Source organism: Tinamus guttatus, unplaced genomic scaffold (genome assembly GCF_059628265.1).
Source record: "Tinamus guttatus ecotype Peru unplaced genomic scaffold, ASM5962826v1 Tinamus_guttatus_pri_ptg000920l, whole genome shotgun sequence".
Classification (NCBI taxonomy): domain Eukaryota; kingdom Metazoa; phylum Chordata; class Aves; order Tinamiformes; family Tinamidae; genus Tinamus; species Tinamus guttatus.
Genome location: NW_028289454.1, coordinates 1 through 18698, shown reverse-complemented (window position 1 = coordinate 18698; position 18698 = coordinate 1). Strand labels below are relative to the sequence as shown.

At 67.0% G+C, this 18698-nt stretch overlaps 1 protein-coding gene across 1 annotated transcript; it reads right to left on the bottom strand.

Annotated features, from left to right (window-relative positions):
• Positions 1-1929: 1929 nt before the first annotated feature.
• Positions 1930-18669, bottom strand: MAST1 (microtubule associated serine/threonine kinase 1). Its single transcript, XM_088538016.1, has 27 exons — positions 18605-18669; positions 18271-18302; positions 17021-17109; positions 16457-16532; positions 15893-15971; positions 15196-15350; positions 14687-14762; positions 13990-14196; positions 13108-13209; positions 12227-12356; positions 11847-11914; positions 11684-11769; positions 11399-11607; positions 10712-10850; positions 10265-10397; positions 9751-9916; positions 9357-9458; positions 8249-8371; positions 7752-7858; positions 6766-6866; positions 6378-6473; positions 5687-5919; positions 4928-5157; positions 4149-4271; positions 3452-3588; positions 2845-2981; positions 1930-2411 (listed from the first exon to the last, which is right to left on the bottom strand). The coding sequence occupies exons 1-27, from the start codon at positions 18641-18643 to the stop codon at positions 1930-1932; spliced, it is 3657 nt and encodes a 1218-aa protein (XP_088394142.1). The 5' UTR covers positions 18644-18669.
• Positions 18670-18698: the final 29 nt, after the last annotated feature.

The window sequence follows — 18698 nt, the reverse complement described above, 5'->3', positions numbered from 1 at the left end:
GATGCTCTGCGCATGCGCAGCCTCCCACTCTAGGGCCCCATATTGGAGGCCGGGAGGCTCCCAGCCCCCCATAGGAGAAGCTCCAGGTCTCCATAGAGGAGGTCGGGAGGCTCCAGGCCACCCATATGGGAGACCAGGAGGCTCCAGGCCCCCCATAGAGAGGCTTGGAGGCCCCCATAGCGGAGACCAGGAGGCTCTCAGTAGCCCATATTAGAGTCCAGGAGGCTCAGAGGCCCCCATATGAGAGGCCAGGAGGCTCAGAGGCCCCCATAGCAGAGACCGGGAGTCTCCAGGCCCTCATAGGAGAGGCTCAGAATCCCCTAAAGAGGGGGCCAGACCCCATATCAGAGTCCAGGAGGCTCAGAGGCCCCCATAGAGGAGGCTGGGAGGCTCAGAGACCTCCCATAACAGAGGCCGGGAGGCTCCCAGCCCACCATAGGAGAGGCTCAGACGCCCCCATATCAGAGACCGGGAGGCTCAGAGGCCCCTTTAGAGGAATCCTGGAGGCTCAGAGGCCTCCATACAGGAGATCAAGAGGCTCCAGGTCCCCATATCGCAGGCTGGGAGACTCCCAGACCCCCATAATGAAGGGTGGGAGGCTCAGAGGCCCCCATAGTGGAGGCCGGGAGGCTCCCAGTCCCCAATAGAGGAGGCTGGGAGGCACACAGATCCCCGTAGAGGAGGCTGGGAAGATCCCAGACCACCATAGCAAGGGCTGGGAGGCTCAGAGTTCCGTGTGGAGTCTGTGCAGCCTCCTGTACCCAGTCCTCCACCCACCCTCTAGTAACAGCATAGCTGTGATGTCACCACCCCGCCCTCATGTGACAACCCCCACCTCAGCCCCTTCACGAGAAAGACAGGAGTGGTGGCATCATCATCATTAATGACATCATAGCTGTGACATCAACACTCCACCCTCGGTGACGTCAGTAGTGCCACATACTCCCCCCACTCCCAGTAAGACCACAGTTGTGACATCATCCCCCCGTCAGCGAGTGGTGACATCATCGTCCAGAGCTGTGACCTCATCATGGCTCCCTGCAGTCACAGCAGCAGCGGTCATCACCGTGTCACGTGACGTCAGTGCAAGTCCCTTAATACAGTCCCTGTGACAATGATGTTGTGATATGTCTGCTGTGACATCATCACTGTGACTTTGCTGCTGTGATACTGTCATTGTGACATTGCCGCCATGATGCCACCACTATGACATCATTGCTGTGACATTGCTGACATGGCATTTTCATTGTAACATCGCTGCTGTGATGTCAGTGCCGTGACATCGCCATGACATCATCGCTGTAACGTTGCCTCTGTGATACTGTATTTCTGACATCACTGCCATGACGTCACTGTCATGACGTCACTGCTGTGACATGGCTACTATGATGTTGTTGTCATGACAATGCCGCTGTGACATCACTGCCATGACACTGCTGTGATATCACTACCACAACATGGTGGTCACGACACTGCTACCATGATGTCACTGCTGTGACATCACCGCTGAGGTGTTGCTGTTCTGACGTCACTGCTGTGAAATCACTACTGCGATACCATTATCATGACATTGCCACCATGATGGCTGTGACATTGCTACCATGATATGGTTGTTGTGACATCACCACCATGACATCACTGCTGCTACATCTTCCTCACAACACTGTTGTCATGACATCATTGCCATGACGTCACTGCTGTGACATCACCACCATGACACTGTTGCCACGACGTCGCCACCATCATGTTGCTGCTACCCGAATGCCATCGCGGTGACCTCAGCACAGGGTGGGGGGGGGGGTGACACACAGACAGTCAGACACACAGCTGGATGCACAATTGGCTGCACAGTCGGATGTACAGCCAGACACACAGTTGGGCGCACAGTCGGATGTACAGCCGGCCGCACAGCTGGCCGCACCGGCGTCCTCATGGCCTGGTTGGCGCACGAGGCGGCTCCACGAGCAGCGGCACCGCTGCAGCCCCGTCGAGCTCGCCGCGCCGCCCCTGCTCGTGCTCCTGCACCGGGCTCAGCGCCTTGGGCGGCCCCCGCGCCACCGCAGCAGCCGCTGCCGCCGCTGTCACCGTGACAGTCACCGCCGCTGCCGCAGGACTGTCCCCGTCCGCCGGGGGCGGCCCAGTGGCCTTGCGCGCGGCGCGCGGCGACTCGGCGCCCTTGGCGAGCAGCTTGGCGGCACGGGCAGGCGGCGAGGCGGCGGGTGGCGACGGCGTGTGCGCCAGCGGCGACAGAGGGATGCTGCCCGCCGACTTGCAGCGCGCCGCGCGGTACTGCCGCTGCAGCTTGGGCGACAGCCCGTGCAGCGAGCTGGGCCGCAGGTGCGGGCCCGGCGGCGCCGGCGACGGCGGTGCACTCGAGCATGGCGAGCTTGATGACGGCGACAGGGAGGCACCTGCGGTGGGGGTACGGGGACAGGCACAGGGACGGTGATGGGGCAGACATGTCAGGTTGGGGCCTGCGGTGCCCTGCAGGCTCCAAGTAGCGCGCTAGGCCTCGTTGCTAGGGGCCTGTTGCTAGGAGGGGCCTGTGGGGCTCCTGAGGCTCTGCCCTGTTCCCATGGCTCCTCCCTCCCCATTCCCATGGCCCTTCCTGTTGCCATAGCTTCCCGTTGCCATGGCTTCTGTCACCCCGTTGCCATGGCCCCTCGGTCCTCATTCCCATGGCCTCCCGCTCCCATTTCCACGCCCTTCCCGTTGCCACATCCCCCTGTTGCCCCCATCCTCCTGTTCCCACAGCCATATCCGCCGTTCCCATGGCCCCCGTCCTCCCATTCCCGCAGGAGGTGCTACCGGCGTCGGTGGCACGGGGCGGCTGCGTGGGCGAACGCACGGCCCGCGCGTGCGTGGGCGAGCCGGGCAGGCTGTCGCTGGACGAGAGCGAGCGGCTGAGCGAGGACAGCGAGCGGCTCGTGTGCAGCAGCGACGCCTGCCGCGCCAGGTGCCGGAACAGGGAGCTGCGGCGCCTGCGGGACCGCGCGGACGGTGACACCGGGGCCTCAACGCACACCGGGGCCTCAACGCACACCGGGGCCGCCCCTCCGCTCGCCGCCGCACCTCCCACCCTCCCCAAGCCCCGCCCTCGTTGCTATGGCTCCTCCTGCCACCCGCAGCCCCGTTGCCATGGCACCACCCACCCTCCCCAAGCTCCTCCCTCGTTGCCATGGCTCCTCCCACCACACGCAGCCCTGTTTCCATGGCACACCTCACCGTCCTGAAGCCCCGCCCTGTTGCCATGGTGCCCGTTGCCATGGCTCCTCCCTCTTGTTGAAGCCTCACCCCCGTTGCCATGGCTCTGTTGTTACTATGGCCCCTCCCACTCTCCCTGAGCCCCACCCCTGTTTCTACAGCTCCTCCCTCTCATCTGAATCCCCACCCCCTTCCCGTGGCTCCTCCCTCGAAGTCCCGCCCCGCTCCCATGGCTCCGCCCCCGCACCGCTCCTGCCCCTCCTTGGCTCCGGCGCGGCGGTTCCTTCGCGCCATCTTGGCGGGGCCGGGCCCGCGGCGCGCGGGGCCCACGCGGATTGACGTGTTCTCAAAGGGCGTCGTCGTCACCAGCACCCGCGTCCCGCTCTGCCCACGGCCACGTGTCACCCAAGGGCGACCAACGGCACCCAGCAGCACCCAATGGCGCCTAACGGTGCCCAATGACACCCAACAGTGACAGCCAATACCCCAAACTACACAGCATCCAATGGCACCCAACAGCATCCAGCAGTGCCCAACACCACCCCATGGCACCCAGCAGTGCCCAACACCACCAATGGCATCCCATAGCACCCAATGCCACTCAACCGCACCCAGTGTTGCCCAAGGGCACCCAACAGTGCCCAGTAGCACCCAAGAGTGCCCTATGTTGCCCAGCAGTACCCGTTGGCACCCAACACCAGCCAACAGTGCCCATCACCACCCAGCGGCACCCACGACTATCCCATGGCAACCACCACAGTACAATGGCACCCACCACCACCCAACAGCAGCCATGACCACCCAACGGCACCCATCATCACTCAACAGCACCCACCGCAGCTCAATGACACCCACCACCTCCCAACAGCGCCCATCACTGCCCAAGGACACCCACAACCACCCAGTGGCTCCTGGCAGCACCCAAGGGGCCCCACGGGTCCCACCTTGAGGATGAGCTCCACGACCTCCGTGTGCACCAGCCCGTGCACGGGCTCCCCGTTCACGTGGGTGATGAGGTCGCCCGCACAGAGCCCGGCCTCATGCGCTGGGCCGCCCTCCTCCACATGCTGCCAGCACCCGCGTGACCACCAGGATGGGGACACCGCATCGTGTCACCTCCCCCGTGGTGACACCACCTCATGGTGACACCGCCCCGCGGTGACACTCACCCGCATCACCTTGCGGTGACACCCACACATGTTCCCACCTGTGTCCCCAAGACCTCGGGTCCGCCCACGTCCCCTCGCCCATGTCCTGGTGTCCCCCCATGCCCCACAGCCCCCAAAGATCTGGTGCATGTGTAGGTAGTGTTACTGTCCCCACCCCCATGTCCTGTCACACAGCCCCGTCCATGTGTCCCTATGGTCCCCTGTGTCCTCCATGTTCCTAGCAGCACGGTGCACACTGTTGATGTCACTGTCACCAATGTCCCTGCCCCCAAATCCTGTCACATCTCCCTCCAGGTCCCTCTGTGTCCCGTGTGTCTTGTCCTGCTGACCCAGACGAGGTGCCGTGCACTGTACAGGTGTCTGTCACCCATGTCCCTGCCCTGTCCCCATGTCCCCATCCCCTACCCAGATGAGGTGCTGCACGCTGTACAGGTGGCTGTCCCCCATGTCCCCTCCATGTCCCCGTGTCCCCCCATGTCCCCTACCCAGACGAGGTGCTGCACGCTGTACAGGTGGCTGTCCCCCATGTCCCCGTGTCCCCCCGTGTCCCCTACCCAGACGAGGTGCTGCACGCTGTACAGGTGGCTGTCCCCCAGGTACACCCGGATGGCGCGCAGGGTGAACCCGCACTTCCTGCCCGCGCGCTCGATGGCGACAGGCGCACGGGGGGCGCCCACGGCCGGCGCCAGCTCCCGGCTCGGGGACGAGTCCCGCGACGACGGCCCCGATGACAGCGACCGCGGCGACATGGGCGATGCCAGCGGGGAGCCGCCCCCGCCGTCCCCTGCGCACACGATGGCTCCGTGTGGGCCCAGGCGTCCGGGGGAACCCTCCCCCCCAGCCAGGAACTGCCAAGGCACCCGGCACCCACCACCGCTCCCACCATGGGACCCCGGGACCAGGAACCACCCTATGGGCCCAGGTGTCTGGGGACCGCCCCACACACAGGATCCCTCCATGGGACCCCCAGGGGTCCAGGACCCTCCTCCAGGGGCCCAGGCACTCGGGACCCGCCCCTCGCCAAGGAGCCCCGGGACCAGGAACCGCCTGTGCGGGGAGAGGAGCCCGGAGCCACCCTCGAGGGCCCAGGGGTTGGGAGGGCAGAGCTGGATTTAGGGATCCCAGCAGGAATTTGGGGTCCCACAGATGGTCTTTGAGTCCCTGAGGATATTTGGGAGTTCCCAGGGTTCATTTGGGGACCCAGGATGGAACTTGGGGGCCCAGGGGCAGATTCTGGGGTCCCAGATGGGATTTTGGGGGTCCCAAAGGGTATTTGGGGTTCCCAAGGGGCATTTTGGGGCAAAGTCACCCACCACTGGGGATGATGACGGAGAGGGCGGTGGCTGAGGCTGACTTGGTAACCTTGGGGGGGCCGCGGGGGCCCCGCTTGTCCCCAGCCACATCGGGGGCCAGCGCAGGGGGCCCGGGGGGCCGCGGACGCCGCAGTCCTGGCTCCGACCTGCCCAGAGCCTCCGGTGCCCGCGGGCCCCGCTCGCCTGCGGGCACGGCCAGGGTGGCACCCGAAGGGGCCCCGGCGTCCGGGGCGCTCGCATCACCCCCCCCCCCACCCACCCACCAGGGCCCCGGTGTCCAGGGACATCCCTGCCACCTCCCACCAGGGGCCCCGGTGTCCAGGGACATCTCCATCAACCGCAGCCCCCCAGGGCCCCAGGCATTGGGGGACACTCACATCATCCCCACGCCCCCCCCAGGGGCCCAGGCATCCGGGAACACCCCTGCCCCCTCAACAGGGATCCAGGCACCGGGGGATACTCGTGTCACCCCCCCAGGGGCCCAGGCATCCGGGGACAGCCCTGCTCCTCTGCCAAGGGAGCCAGGCATCCAGGGACACCCCTGCAACTGCCCCAGGGACCCAGGCACCAGGGGACACTCGTGTCACCCTCCCCCGGGGCTCCAGGCATGTGGGACTGACCGTGATCTTCGGGGGCATCCCCGGCACGCGGGGGGCCCGCGCGCTCCTCCGGGGGGGCGGCCCCGCTGCGCCCCGGCTCCAGCAGTGCCGAGAAGCGGCGCCGGGCGCCCAGGGGGGGGCTGCCTTCGCCCTCTGCCCTCCCGGCCTCCGTGCCCGATGCCCGTTTCCTGCGGGGCCAGGAGTCTGGGTCTGTGCCCCGCCTGGGGGCCCAGGCGTCCGGGAAGGGCCGTCCCCCATCCCATCCGCTCCTCTTCCCCCCAGGGGCCCAGGAGTTCAAGATGGGCCTCCATCTACCCCCCTCCCCCCATCAGGGGCCCAGGCATCCGGGAAAGACCCCCCCCCCTCGCCAACCTCCCTGAGGGGCCCAGGCGTCTGGGAGGGGGGTCCCCATCTGCTCCCCCTCCCCCAGCTGGGTCCCCCACCCCACGCATGCAGGGGCCCTGGCGTCCGGGCACTCACAGCTCAGGGGACGCCGTGCGCCAGCCCCGCTCATCCTGCACCCGCGTCCTGCCCGGCGCCTTGGGCTCCTGCTGCACCAGCTGCTCCATGCTGCTGTAGACCTGCAGAGCACGTGGGGAGCGTGCACGGAGTGTGCATGGAGCGTGCACCGAGTGTACACGGAGTGTGCGTGGAATGTGCATGAGGCGTGTGCATGGTGTGTGCACGGAGCATGCAAGGAGTGTGCATGCAGCATGCACAGAGCACACAGAGCGGGCATGCGACGTGCATGGGGTGCGCGTGCATGGAGTGTGCATGGGGCGTGCAAGGAGTGTGCATGGAGCAGGCACAGAGCACGCATGGGGTGTGCACAGGGTGTGCGTGGAGCAGGCACAGAGCGTGCACGGGGTGTGCATGGAGCAGGCAGAGAGCACGCACAGGGTGTGTGTGGAGCAGGCACAGAGTGTGCACGGGGTGTGCATGGAGCAGGCAGAGAGCACGCACAGGGTGTGCACAGGGTGTGCGTGGAGCAGGCACAGAGCGTGCACAGGGTGTGCACAGGGTGTGCATGGAGCAGGCACAGAGTGTGCACAGGGTGTGCATGGAGCAGGCAGAGAGCACGCACAGGGTGTGCAGGGTGTGCGTGGAGCAGGCACAGAGCGTGCACGGGGTGTGTGCAGAGCTTGCATGGGACTCGCACAGGATGCCCATGGAGCACACACAGAGTGTGCGCAGGGCGTGCACGGAGCTCCCGGGACTCGCATGGAGTTTGAACGGGTGCTCGCAGAGCTCACACAGGGCACACATGGGGTGTGTATGGAGCACACACGGCGTGTGTATGGGAAGAGGCTGCGGGGTTGCAGGGAGCGCAGGAATGGTGCGGCTTGCGTGGGAATTGCAGTGACCACAGGGAGCGCTCAGCGACCACCGGGAATGCATGGGGAGCGCAGGGACCGCGTGGGGATCGGGGGGCTGGCGGGGAGCGCAGGGCCCGCGGCCACACGCACCTTGCTGAAGCGGGGCGAGCAGGACGAGAACTGCCGGATCTCCACGGGCTCCTCCTCCGTGTCGTCCTCCTCGTACGAGGCCACGTGCTGGTACCGGTCCGAGCGCGCTGCGGGGGGGGGGCAGTTAGGGGGCCAGGAGAGGGGCAGACCCGGACGGGTCCTTGGCGGGGGGAGGGGGCACAGACCCAGTGGGGGTCCTGGGGGGGCGCTGGGGGGGTACAGAACCATGGGGAGACTCTGGGGGGGTCCCAGAGGTTCCTGGGGGGTCCTGGAGGTTCCCAAGGGGTCCTGGAGGTCCCTGGGGGAATCTCAGAGGTTCCTGGGGGTCCCTGTGGGGTCCTGGCCGATCCTGGGCGGTCGCAGGTGGGTCCTGGGGGTATCCCGGGGGGGTCCCAGAGGGGTCCCGGATGTTCCTGGGGGTTCCTGGGGATATCGGGGGTCCCGGCTGATCCCGGGCAGTCCGGGGGGGTCCCGGCGGTCCGGGGGGGGGCACTTGCTGTCAAAGTAGCTCGTATCCTCCTCGGACTCGAGGTGCGGGATGAACTCGGCCTTCTGGCGCAGCAGCCCCGACCAGTCGAGCGCTGCGAAGAAGCTGTGGAGCTTGACCTCCTGCGCCCCCCCTGCGCGGGGACACGGGGGACACCAGGGCACGGAGTGCATGAGGGACACAGGGGACATGAGGAGAACATGGGGGACATGGGGACACGAGGGCAGGGGGGGATACAGCGACACACAGAGATGCAGGGAAAACACAGGGGACACAAGGGACATGGAAGGACGTGGGGGATACAGGGAAACACAGGGGACACAGGAGGATACAAAAGCACGTGAGGGACATTGGGGACACAGGGACCATGTAGGACATGGGGGGACAGGCAGAACATGGGAGGATACAGAGTATGGGGGGACATGGGGGGACATGTGAGAGCCCAGGGGACATGGGGGGCATGGAGGGAGATGAGGGATATGGGGACACAGTGGGTCATGGGGGGGACACAAGGGGACATGGGGGGAACACAGGAGCTCATGTGAACGGGGGCCCCAGGGGGTCCCAGGGTGTTTCAGGAACATCTTGGGGGGTCCCGTGTGTTCTGGGAGGGGGGTCCCAGAGGCTGTTTTGGGGTCCCTAAGGTGTCCCCAGCTCCTGGGGCTGTTTTGGGGGGGCCCAAAGAGTCCCCAGGGTTTCCTGGGCTGGGGGGCTGGGGTCCCTGGCAGTGTTTCAGGGGCATCCCAGGGGGTCCCAGAGCTGTTCTGAAGTCCCCAGGGAAATGTCCCCAAGTGTCCCCAGGGTGGTTTGGGGTCCCTAGGGCTGATTCAGGCAGCTTCTGCCCCCCAGAAGCTCACGGGGGTGTTTTGGGGTTCTCAGGGGTGTTTCAGGGTATCCCCATGGGTCTCTGGGGGATGTAGGGGTCCCCAGGGTGGGTTGGGGTCCCTGGGGATGTTTTGAGGTGGTCACAGGTGTGTCCCCATGGGTCCCCAGGGGTGCTTGGGATCCCTGGGGGTGCTTTGGGCTCCCCAGGGGCAGGTTTAGGCTCCCCAGGGGTATTTCAGGGTGGTCCAGGGGGCGTCCCCAGCGGTGTCCCCGGTGTCCCCGTGTGTCCTCACCGGCGCCCAGGCGCAGCAGGGGGTCGGGCTGCAGCAGGCAGGAGATGAGGTGCTGGGCATCGGGGGGCAGCGCCTCGTCCCCCTCCGGCCACAGGATCTCATCTGGGGACACAGGGGACACGGCGGCGTCACCACTACCACATCATGTCCCCGTAGCAGAGATGACCTGCCCGAAGAGCTCCTTGTGGGTATCCCCATGTCCCTATCCCCATGTCCCTGTGCCCCCATGCGTCCCCATACCAAAGATGACCTTCCTGAAGAGGTCCTCAGGGGTGTCTCCATCCCCGTGTCCCTATCCCCATATCCCTGTGTTCCCGTGTCCCATCTCTATGTCCCAGTTTCAGAGATGAGCTGCCCGAAGAGCTCCTTGGGGTGTCGCCATGTCCCCGCGTACCGGAGATGACCTGCCCGAAGAGCTCCTCAGGGGTGTCGCCGAAGAAGGGCACGCAGCCCACGAGGAACTCGTAGAGGACGATGCCCATGGCCCACCAGTCCACGGGCTTCCCGTAGCCCTGGCGCAGGATCACCTCGGGCGCGATGTACTCGGGGGTGCCACACACCTGGGGGCCGGGCCCATCCTTAGGGCCTTCCCCCGCGGGACACGCCCATAGCCACGCCCCTCAGGGGGACACACCCACCGCGGGACACGCCCCCTCAGAGCCACACCTACTGTGAGACACGCCCTCCCACCCCCCCAGGGGGATCCCAAGAGGGAGGCCCTGCCCATGCCTTGGCCCCGCCCTGTGCCCACCCCGAGGCCCCGCCCCGTGACGCCACTCCCGCTCTGTAGCCACGCCCACCTACTTGTCACCTCCTCCTCCTCTAGGGGCGCCTCCTAGAGGTTGATCCTGATGCCCCATCCTGTAGCCCCCGCCCCCATAGGCCCCGCCCCCATAGGCCCCGCCCACCTGCTTGTCGCGGAACTCGCGCGCGTCCTTCTCCATGTGGCCCTCGTACAGGTTGGTCGTGAGGCTCATGAGCCCCATCTTGGAGAGGCCGAAGTCCGTGAGCTTCACATGACCCAGCGAGGTGATGAGGAGGCTGCGGGGACAGCGAGGACATGGGGACAGCGGGGACACCAGGAACCCCGGGGATGTGGGGACATGTGCACAACAGGAACATGGGCACATCAGGGACACAAGGACAGGGGGACATTGGGGATCCCAACATGCACCCCCTACCACAGGGATCCAAGGGACATGCAACCACCCCCCCCCCCGCCCCGGGAAGCCACGTGCACCAGGAACCCCTCCCATACACCCCCCCCCCCCGGGATCCCAGTGTCCAGGTGGCCCCAGAGGGACCCCCATGCACCCAAGGGACCCCCACGCAGCGACCACGGTGTCCCGGCGCACTTGTCGGGCTTGAGGTCGCGGTGCACGATGCCGTAGTTGTGCAGGTACTCGAGGGCCAGGACGGTCTCGGCGAAGTAGAGCCGGGCCAGCTCCACGGGCAGCGCCCCGATGTGCTTGAGCAGCGTCGCGCAGTCGCCGCCTGCGCGGCACAGGGACCGTCGCGACAAGGACCCCCCGCTCCCGCACCGCGTCACGGCAGGATGAGCCGCTCATCGCGACACCAACATAAGGGCTTCCCGTCGTGACATAGAGCCCTCCTGTCACGCTACAAGTGCTTCCGGTTGCTATATAAAAGCCCTCCTGTCACGATATAAGGCCCTTCTGTTGTGACACAAAGCCCTACCATGACAATATATCACACGCCCTTCCATGATAGGAATCCCGTCTGTCACGATACAAAGCCCCCCCCCCCCGCCGTCATGATGTTCCCCGTTGCCACATGAAGCCCCTGTCACGACATAACGCCCCCCCCGCTCGTGACATGAAGCCCCCCCATCGCAATGGGAAGCCCCCTGTAGTGACATGAAGCCCTTCTGTTGTGACACAAAGGCTCCTGTCATGACATGAAGCCCTCCTATCACAACAGGAAGCCCCCCCCCGTCACAATGTGAAGCCCCTCGTCACAACATGATGCCCTCCTATCGCAATAGGATGTCCCCCTTGCACAACGGGGAGCGCCCGTCCCACCTTCGACGTACTCCATGACCATGCAGAGGTAGCGGCGGGTCTCGAAGGAGCAGAACATGCTGACGACGAAGGGGTTCTCGGCGAACGTGAGGATGTCGCGCTCCACGAACGCCTGCTGCACCTGGTTGCGCAGCAGCAGGTTCTGCTTGTTGATCTTCTTCATGGCGAAGCGCTGGCGCGTCTCGCGGTGCCGCACCAGGTACACGGCCCTGCGGGCCCAGGCGTCCGGGTCACCCCCAGTGCCCCCCGCACCGCCCTGCGGGCCCAGGCGTCCGGGCCGCTCACCCGTAGGCCCCGTTGCTGATGAGTTTGATGGTCTCGAAGTCACTTTCGCCTGGCGGCTTCTTGGCCCTGGGGACAGCGCCACGGCCCTGGCCAGGGTGGGGGGCACAGATGTCACATGATGTCATGTGATATCACACGACGTCACGTGACGTCACGCACCCACCTCAGCCCCCTCCTCGGTGTCGGGCGTGTTGGATCCGCCGCTGTCGGGCTCCTCGAGCCGCACCACGTCTTGGGAGGAGGGGACAGGGGTGTCACGCGTGATGCACCAGCCCCACACGCGTGTGCACCTCATGCAAACCCCCCCCACACACGCGTGTGCACCCCACGTAACCTCACCCACATGTGTGGGCCCCATGCAACCCCCCCCACCATGCGTGTGCACCCCACACGTGTGCGCACTCCGTGCAACACTCCCCCACGCAACCTCTTCAACCCACGTGCACCGCATGCAACCCCACGCCCTAATTGCAGGCCGTGCACGACACCATGCGCCTCCCCTCACGCGTGCACCCTCCGCCACGCGCGTTCGCCTCGTGGTACCGGGGAAGGGGTCGCGCGCCAGCCCCAGCTGCGCGATGATGTAGCGGGGGATGTCGCTCTTGAGCAGCCCCGCGCGCGCTTGGCCCTCGGCCGCCGCCAGCAGCTGGTAGAACTCGGCTGGGTCGAACTCCTGCACGCAGCACGACACGGGGATGTGTGTGCACGGCCTCGCGTGTGCTTTTACGTGTGTAAGTGCATCATTGTGTGTGAATGGTGATGTCTGCACATGTATGTGCGTGACCGTATCTGCACACGCATGTGCATCATCGTGTGTGCGCTGGCACATGTACATGGTTATTTGTGCACATGTATGTGCATGGTCTGGTGTGCACACGCATCATCACGGATGCACACGCGTGTGCACACGCATCATCACAGATGCACACGCGTGTGCACACGCATCATCACAGATGCACACGCATCATCACGGATGCACACGCGTGTGCACAATCACACGTGCACACTCATCCCCTCCCGCCTTTGTCCCTGGTCCCCACCATGAGGTCACCCTGACAACATGGCTGTCACCGTGGCAACAGCATCTCCAGCACCATCCCTGGCGCCCCATTGGCTGAGGCCAGGGATTGGCCAGGCTGTTGTCAGGGTGACTGTGGGGACCCCATCTGATTGGCCAACAGGGATTGTGCAACCAGCGGGGGGGGGGGGGAGGGGAAGGATGCTAGGAGGGGGAGGGGAACAGGATACCTGGCCCCCCCAAATGAGCTGGGTACCCCCACACACACCTGGGTCACGTGACCCCCCCCCCCCCACCCCCCCCACAGGCCTGCCCCCCCGCCGGATGTTTGGGCCTCCCTGGATCCCTGCCCCTCCCTCTTCCCCCTGCCCCCACCCCGACCGGACGCCTGGGCCCCCCTGCTCACCAGGCACTCGAGGAGCCGGGCCGGGCGGGAGATGATGATGAGCAGCTTCTTGACCAGCTGGGTGATGAAGGCCACCTCGTGGGACTCGGAGCGCTCATAGGCCTGGGGGGGAACAGGCATGTTGCCGGGGGGGGGTCCTGTCTGCTCCTGAGGGAGCCCTATTGGGTCCTCCAGGGTCTTCTGGGTGCCTTGTGGGTCCCAGTGGGTCCCAATGGGTCCTCATGGGGTCCTGATTGGTCCCACTGGGTCATTTTGGGTCCAATCGGGTCCTTAGGAGTCCCACTTGGTCCTGTTGGGTCTTCTTGAGTCCTGGGCACTCCTGTTGGGTCTCAGTGAGTCCGGTTGGGCCCTATTCGGTCTTGAAGCCTCCCATTGGGTTCTGATGGGTCCTATAAGGTCCTGGAGGCTCCATTGGGTCTTGTTGGGTCCCATAGGGTTCCTGGGGTTCCTATTGTGTCCTATTGGGTGCCATGGGGCCTTGGGCACTCCCGTTGAATTGTGTTGGGTTTAATGGGGTGCTGGGTGTACCTATTGGCTCCTGTTGGATCCCATGGGCTCCCCTTGGGTTCAATGGGATCCTGTTGGCTCCTATTGGATCCCCTTGGGTCTATTTGGGTCCTGTTGGGTCTCAGGTGCTCCCACTGGCTCCCATTGGGTACCAGGGGATTTTGGGGACTTCCATGGGGTCCCATTGGGTACTATGGGGTCCTGTTGCGTCCCAGGGGTTCTTGCGGGCTCTCATTGAGTCCCACTGGGTCCTGTTGAGTCTCAGGGGGGTCTTGGGAGCTCCCATTGGCTCCCGTTGATTCCCATTGCCTCCCAGAGGCTGCCTTGGGTGCCATAGGGCGCCGGGGCGGCGGCCGCGGGGGGTCCCATGCTCACGTCCTGCAGCAGCCGCTCCATGTTCTCCTGCAGCTCACAGAAGTAGCGCGAGGTGATGAGGCCGTCGCGCGCCTTGGCCAGGCAGTCGCGCGCCAGCTCGGCCAGTTGGTGCTGGATGAAGCTGAGGGCGCCGTCGGCCAGCGGGTGCCCCCCGGGCCCGCAGCCCCGCACGAACTCCTGCAGCCGCTCCTCCATCTGCGCCGTGGCCTGCGCCCCCCGCCCCGGGCAGCTCGTCGGTGCGGGAGCGGGCCCAGGCGTCCGGGCAGCTGCAGCCCCATGGCCCACACGGCCACCCGTGGGTCCCCCCACCCCCCGCCACTGCCCCACATGGGGAGATTCCCCCACAGCCCCCACTGGACTCCCAGGAGCCCCCCCACCCAGGAGCCCCATAGCCCCCTGGATGCAATAACCCCCTAGGACGCAGAGCTCCCCCAAGACCCCCCATAGCCCCCCAGGACCCTCACCGGCCCCCCAGCCCCCATAGCCCCCTCTGGAGCCAACAGACACCCCCCCCCCAAGCGCCCCAGGACCCAACAACCCCCCTCCGACCCCCAGATTCCCCTCCAGGACCCCTATACACCCCCAGGAGCCAAAAGCCCCCCTAGGAACTCCGGATTTCCCCCCCCAAGTTCCCCATAGCCCCCCCAGAGCTTCCCAGGACCCCCAGAGCCCCCCCTAGAGCCCTCCCGGTCCCCACCTTGGGGAATCGCTCCTTGTAGACGTGGTTCATCATGACGATCTCGTTGTCATAGGACGAGGGCGACCGCCCAGGGCTGGGGGACAGCGTGTGGGGACGGGCCACCCATAGGGCCACCAACCCATGGTGTCCCCGAGCTCCCAAGTGTCCCTCATGCTCCTGGCTGCCACTGGTGACCCAGGCTGTCCTGGTGCCCCCCCATGCCCCTTGGTGGCCCTATTCCTCTCAGTGGCCCCATGCCCCCTTGGTGGCTCTGGTGTCCTCATGCTCCTGGGTGGCCCCATTATCTATAGTGTCCCTGTGCTTCTTGGTGGCCCCAAGGTTTCTGATGTCCCCATGCCCCTTGGTGGCCCCAAGCTGCCTGGCGGCCCCGTGCTCCCTGCTGTCCATGGTGTCCTCAGGGTCTTCAATGTCCCCATGCCCCCTGGTCATCCTGGTGTCCCCAATGTTCCTGGTGTCCCCAGTGTCCCAAACGTCCCCCATTTCCCCAGTGTCCCCGCCATCCCCACCTGAGGCTGCGGGAGCGGGGCCGGGACCTGGCGCGGGCGCCCTCATCCTCCGCGAGGCTCTCGGAGCTGCCAAAGTGGCGGGAGAGGAAGCGGAGCTGCTCGGGGGTGGGCTGGGCCGGCAGCTGGTGCAGCCGCTCCTGGGACGAGCAGGACGACTGCGGGGACACCGCGGTCACACGTCACCACCGCGGCACCCGGCTCCCGCTGGGAGGTCCCCACGCTGTCACCCACCACTGGCACCTCCTCTGATGCAGCCATTTCAGGGGACACTGCAGTGTCACCTACCATGTCACCACCCGCCCTGCGGTGTCAGCCACAGGGCACCCGCCCTGGTGCAGCCATTGTGGGGAGGACCACCAGGATTGCGCCCCATGGGGACACTGCAGCGTCACCTACGATGTCACCACCCGCCCTGCAGTGTCACCCACAGGGTCACCCCCTCACCCTGTGGCATCACCCGCCGCCCCTCGGGCAGCTGTTGGAGCTGCTCCTGGGATGAGCACAAGGGCTGCAGGGACATTCCGGTATCACCCCTGTCCCTATGGTGTCACCTGCACTGTCACCATGTCCCTACAAGCATCACCCACTGCCCAGGAGCATCACCCACAGTGTCACCCACCACCCCGCGGCGTCACCCACCACCCCGCGGCGTCACCCACGGTGTCACCCATGTCCCCAGAGTCACAGTGTCACTCACGGACACGGTGGAGCTGGGGGTGTTGGTGCCATATCCAGAGGAGGGCAGCGATGCCAGCGACCAGCGGCGCCCATCGGGCCTGTTGGGGAGCATCAGGGGCCCAAGCGTCCGGGCACCCCCTCCCACAACAACCCCTCTGCCCCCGCCGTCCGCCTGCCCCGCTCCCCGCACGGCCGCCCCTCCCCCAGGCATGGGGGTCCCACCCCCGCCCCCCCCCAACACGGGAGTCCCGGACACCTGGGCCCCTCCCAGACCGCGAACACCCTCCCCGCCCCCGCCGACATCTGGGCGTCCCCCCCACAAAACACCAGGTGTCCCTGGACACCCAGGTCCCCTCTCTACATGTGGGTCCTCCCTGAGATGCTGCCACCCCCTCCCCGCCCCGGACGCCTGGGCCCCTCCACAGGACATTTGGGGCCTCCACAGACTATTGCCCACCCCCTACACCTGCCCGCCCCCCTCCTCTCGGACACCTGGGCCCCCCCCCCGGACACCTGGGCCCCCCTGAACGTCGGGGCCCCCCCCGAACGCCGCCCCCCCCCCCGAACGCCAGGGCCCCCCCACCGGCGGGAGGAGGCGAAGTTGAAGTGGGCGGGAGCGCTGGGCGAGAAGTTGCGGGGACTGTCCAGGGGGCTGCTGCCTGCGGAGCGGGGGACACGGGGGGGACACGCGTGGGACACGCGTGGGGGGCAGCACCGCATGGACCCCCCGCACTGGGATCCGTAAGGGAAGGACGAGGGGGCTGCGGGGGGGGGTCCCTGTGGGTGCTGGGGGGTCACAGGGGCCTCGCGGGGGGGATGGCACCGGGGGCGGGTCCTGGGAATCCAGAGTATCCCGGGGGGGTCGCTGGCTCTGGGGGGCTCCGGACGGTCCCACGGGGGTTGTGGGTCCCTCTGGGTCCTTATGGGTCTCCAGGCGGGTGGGGGGTGTCCCAGGGATTCTGGGGGGGGGTCTGAGAGGCCGGGGGGGGTCCCCGGGGCTCCTGGGGGGGAGTCTGGGGAGAACCCCCGGGGGGGGGGGCAGAAGCTGAGGGGTTTCCAGGGGGATTTGGGGACCGTGGGGGGAGATTTGGGGACCCGGGGGGGGTATTTGGGGACCCGGGGGGGCCGCGGGGGGGTCGCTCCTCACCGAGGTGCCCGGGCAGGGGCGAGTGCGGGCGCGGGAGGGTGGGGGAGGTGCTCGTCAGGATCAGGCTCTTCCGGTTGCTCGTGCGGCAGCTGGGGGGGGGCGGCGGGGAGGCGATAGGGGCCCAGGCGTCCGGGCCCCTCCCTCTCCCCCATCACTCCCCCCCCCCCGCCGGACCCGCCTGTCGCACAACCCGGCTGTTCACTCTGAGCCCTACTGAGGGCCGCTGGGGGCGGGGCCTGGGCAGAAGGGGCGGGGGGGGTTGAGATGCGTGACGTCACGCCCTGCAGGTCCCTGCAGCTGGGGGCGGGGGGGCAATATTGACCTCCGGGAGACGCCCAAGCTGGGCGGGGGGCGGGGCATGAAACCGCCCCCCCCTCCCCCCACGGACACCCAAACACAGCCCGGGCTCTGCCCCCGCCCCCCCCCACACGCGGGTGCCCCCGGGGAGGTCTCGGCCCCCCGAACCCCGCACCGGGGGGTGGGCACGGAGCTGCGGAGGGAGGGATGGAGGGATGGAGGGATGGAGGGATGGACAGAGGAATGGAGGGAGGGAGAGATGGACGGATGGACGCAGGGATGGACGCAGGGATGGACGCAGCGAGGGATGGAGGGATAACGGGAGGATGAAGGGGATGACGGAGGGATGCAGGGAAGGCGGGGGGCGCGATAGGATGCAGGAAGGGGTGCAGGCGGGTTTGGGAGGAGGCCTGGAATGCGTGGGATGGATGGGAGGGGGTCTTGGATTGCTGGGGAGGGGGTCAGCGGAGGGGCTGGATGCAGCGATGGAGGATGGGGGGTGCGGAGCTGGGTGGGGGGTCCCGGCGGGGATGTCGGGGAGGGGGGGTCGCGGGGCGGCGGTACCTCTTGGTGCGGCGGAACATGGTGTCGCCGGGAGGAGGGACATGGGCCGGGCCGGACACACGGACACAGCGACACCGGGATGGGGACACGGGGACACCGGGGCCCGGCGCGGGCGGCGGCGGCTCCGGCTCCGAGGAGGGGGCCGGGGGGGGGGGAGCGGCGGCTGCAGCGGCAGGGGCGGGGCTGGGGGCGGGGCCTGAGGGGCGGGGCCTGAGGGGCTGCAGTGGGGGGGGCGCGGGGCTTCGACGGGGGCTGCAATGAGGAGGTTATGGGGGGGTCGGATGATGCAATGGGGGGGCAGGAGGGGCAATAGGGGGGTCCCAGGGCCTCCCCCGCACCCGCGTGTCGCCTGTCACGCGTGCCGGGGGGGGGGGGGGTGGGGGTCTCACCTGCTGCTTTTCCGCGGAAGCGGCAGATCCTTCTGTGGGATTTCGGGGGGGGGGTCAGCGCGGGGGCAGGTCGCGGCTTCGGGCTCGCTCCCCTGGATGAGGGGGGGGGCTCAGCCCCCCCCCCGCCAATAGCGCCCCCCCCCCCCGGATCCCCATATGTGCAACCCCAGCCCCCCCCGCAACGCTGCCCATAACGGACCCCTGGTACCGACCACCCCCGCCCAGTATCAGACCCATAGGATCCCCCCCGCCCCGGTCCCGAACCTTCTATCCCCCGAGCCGAGACCTGCCCCCGGTACCGACCCCTCTCGCCCCGGTCCCGGCCGCCCGGTACCTGCAGCTGCCGCCGCCGGATCACGCCCGAATCATCCATCGCGCTGCCGCGCGGGGGGGGTCCCGAACCGGGGGGGTCCCGAACCCCCACCCCG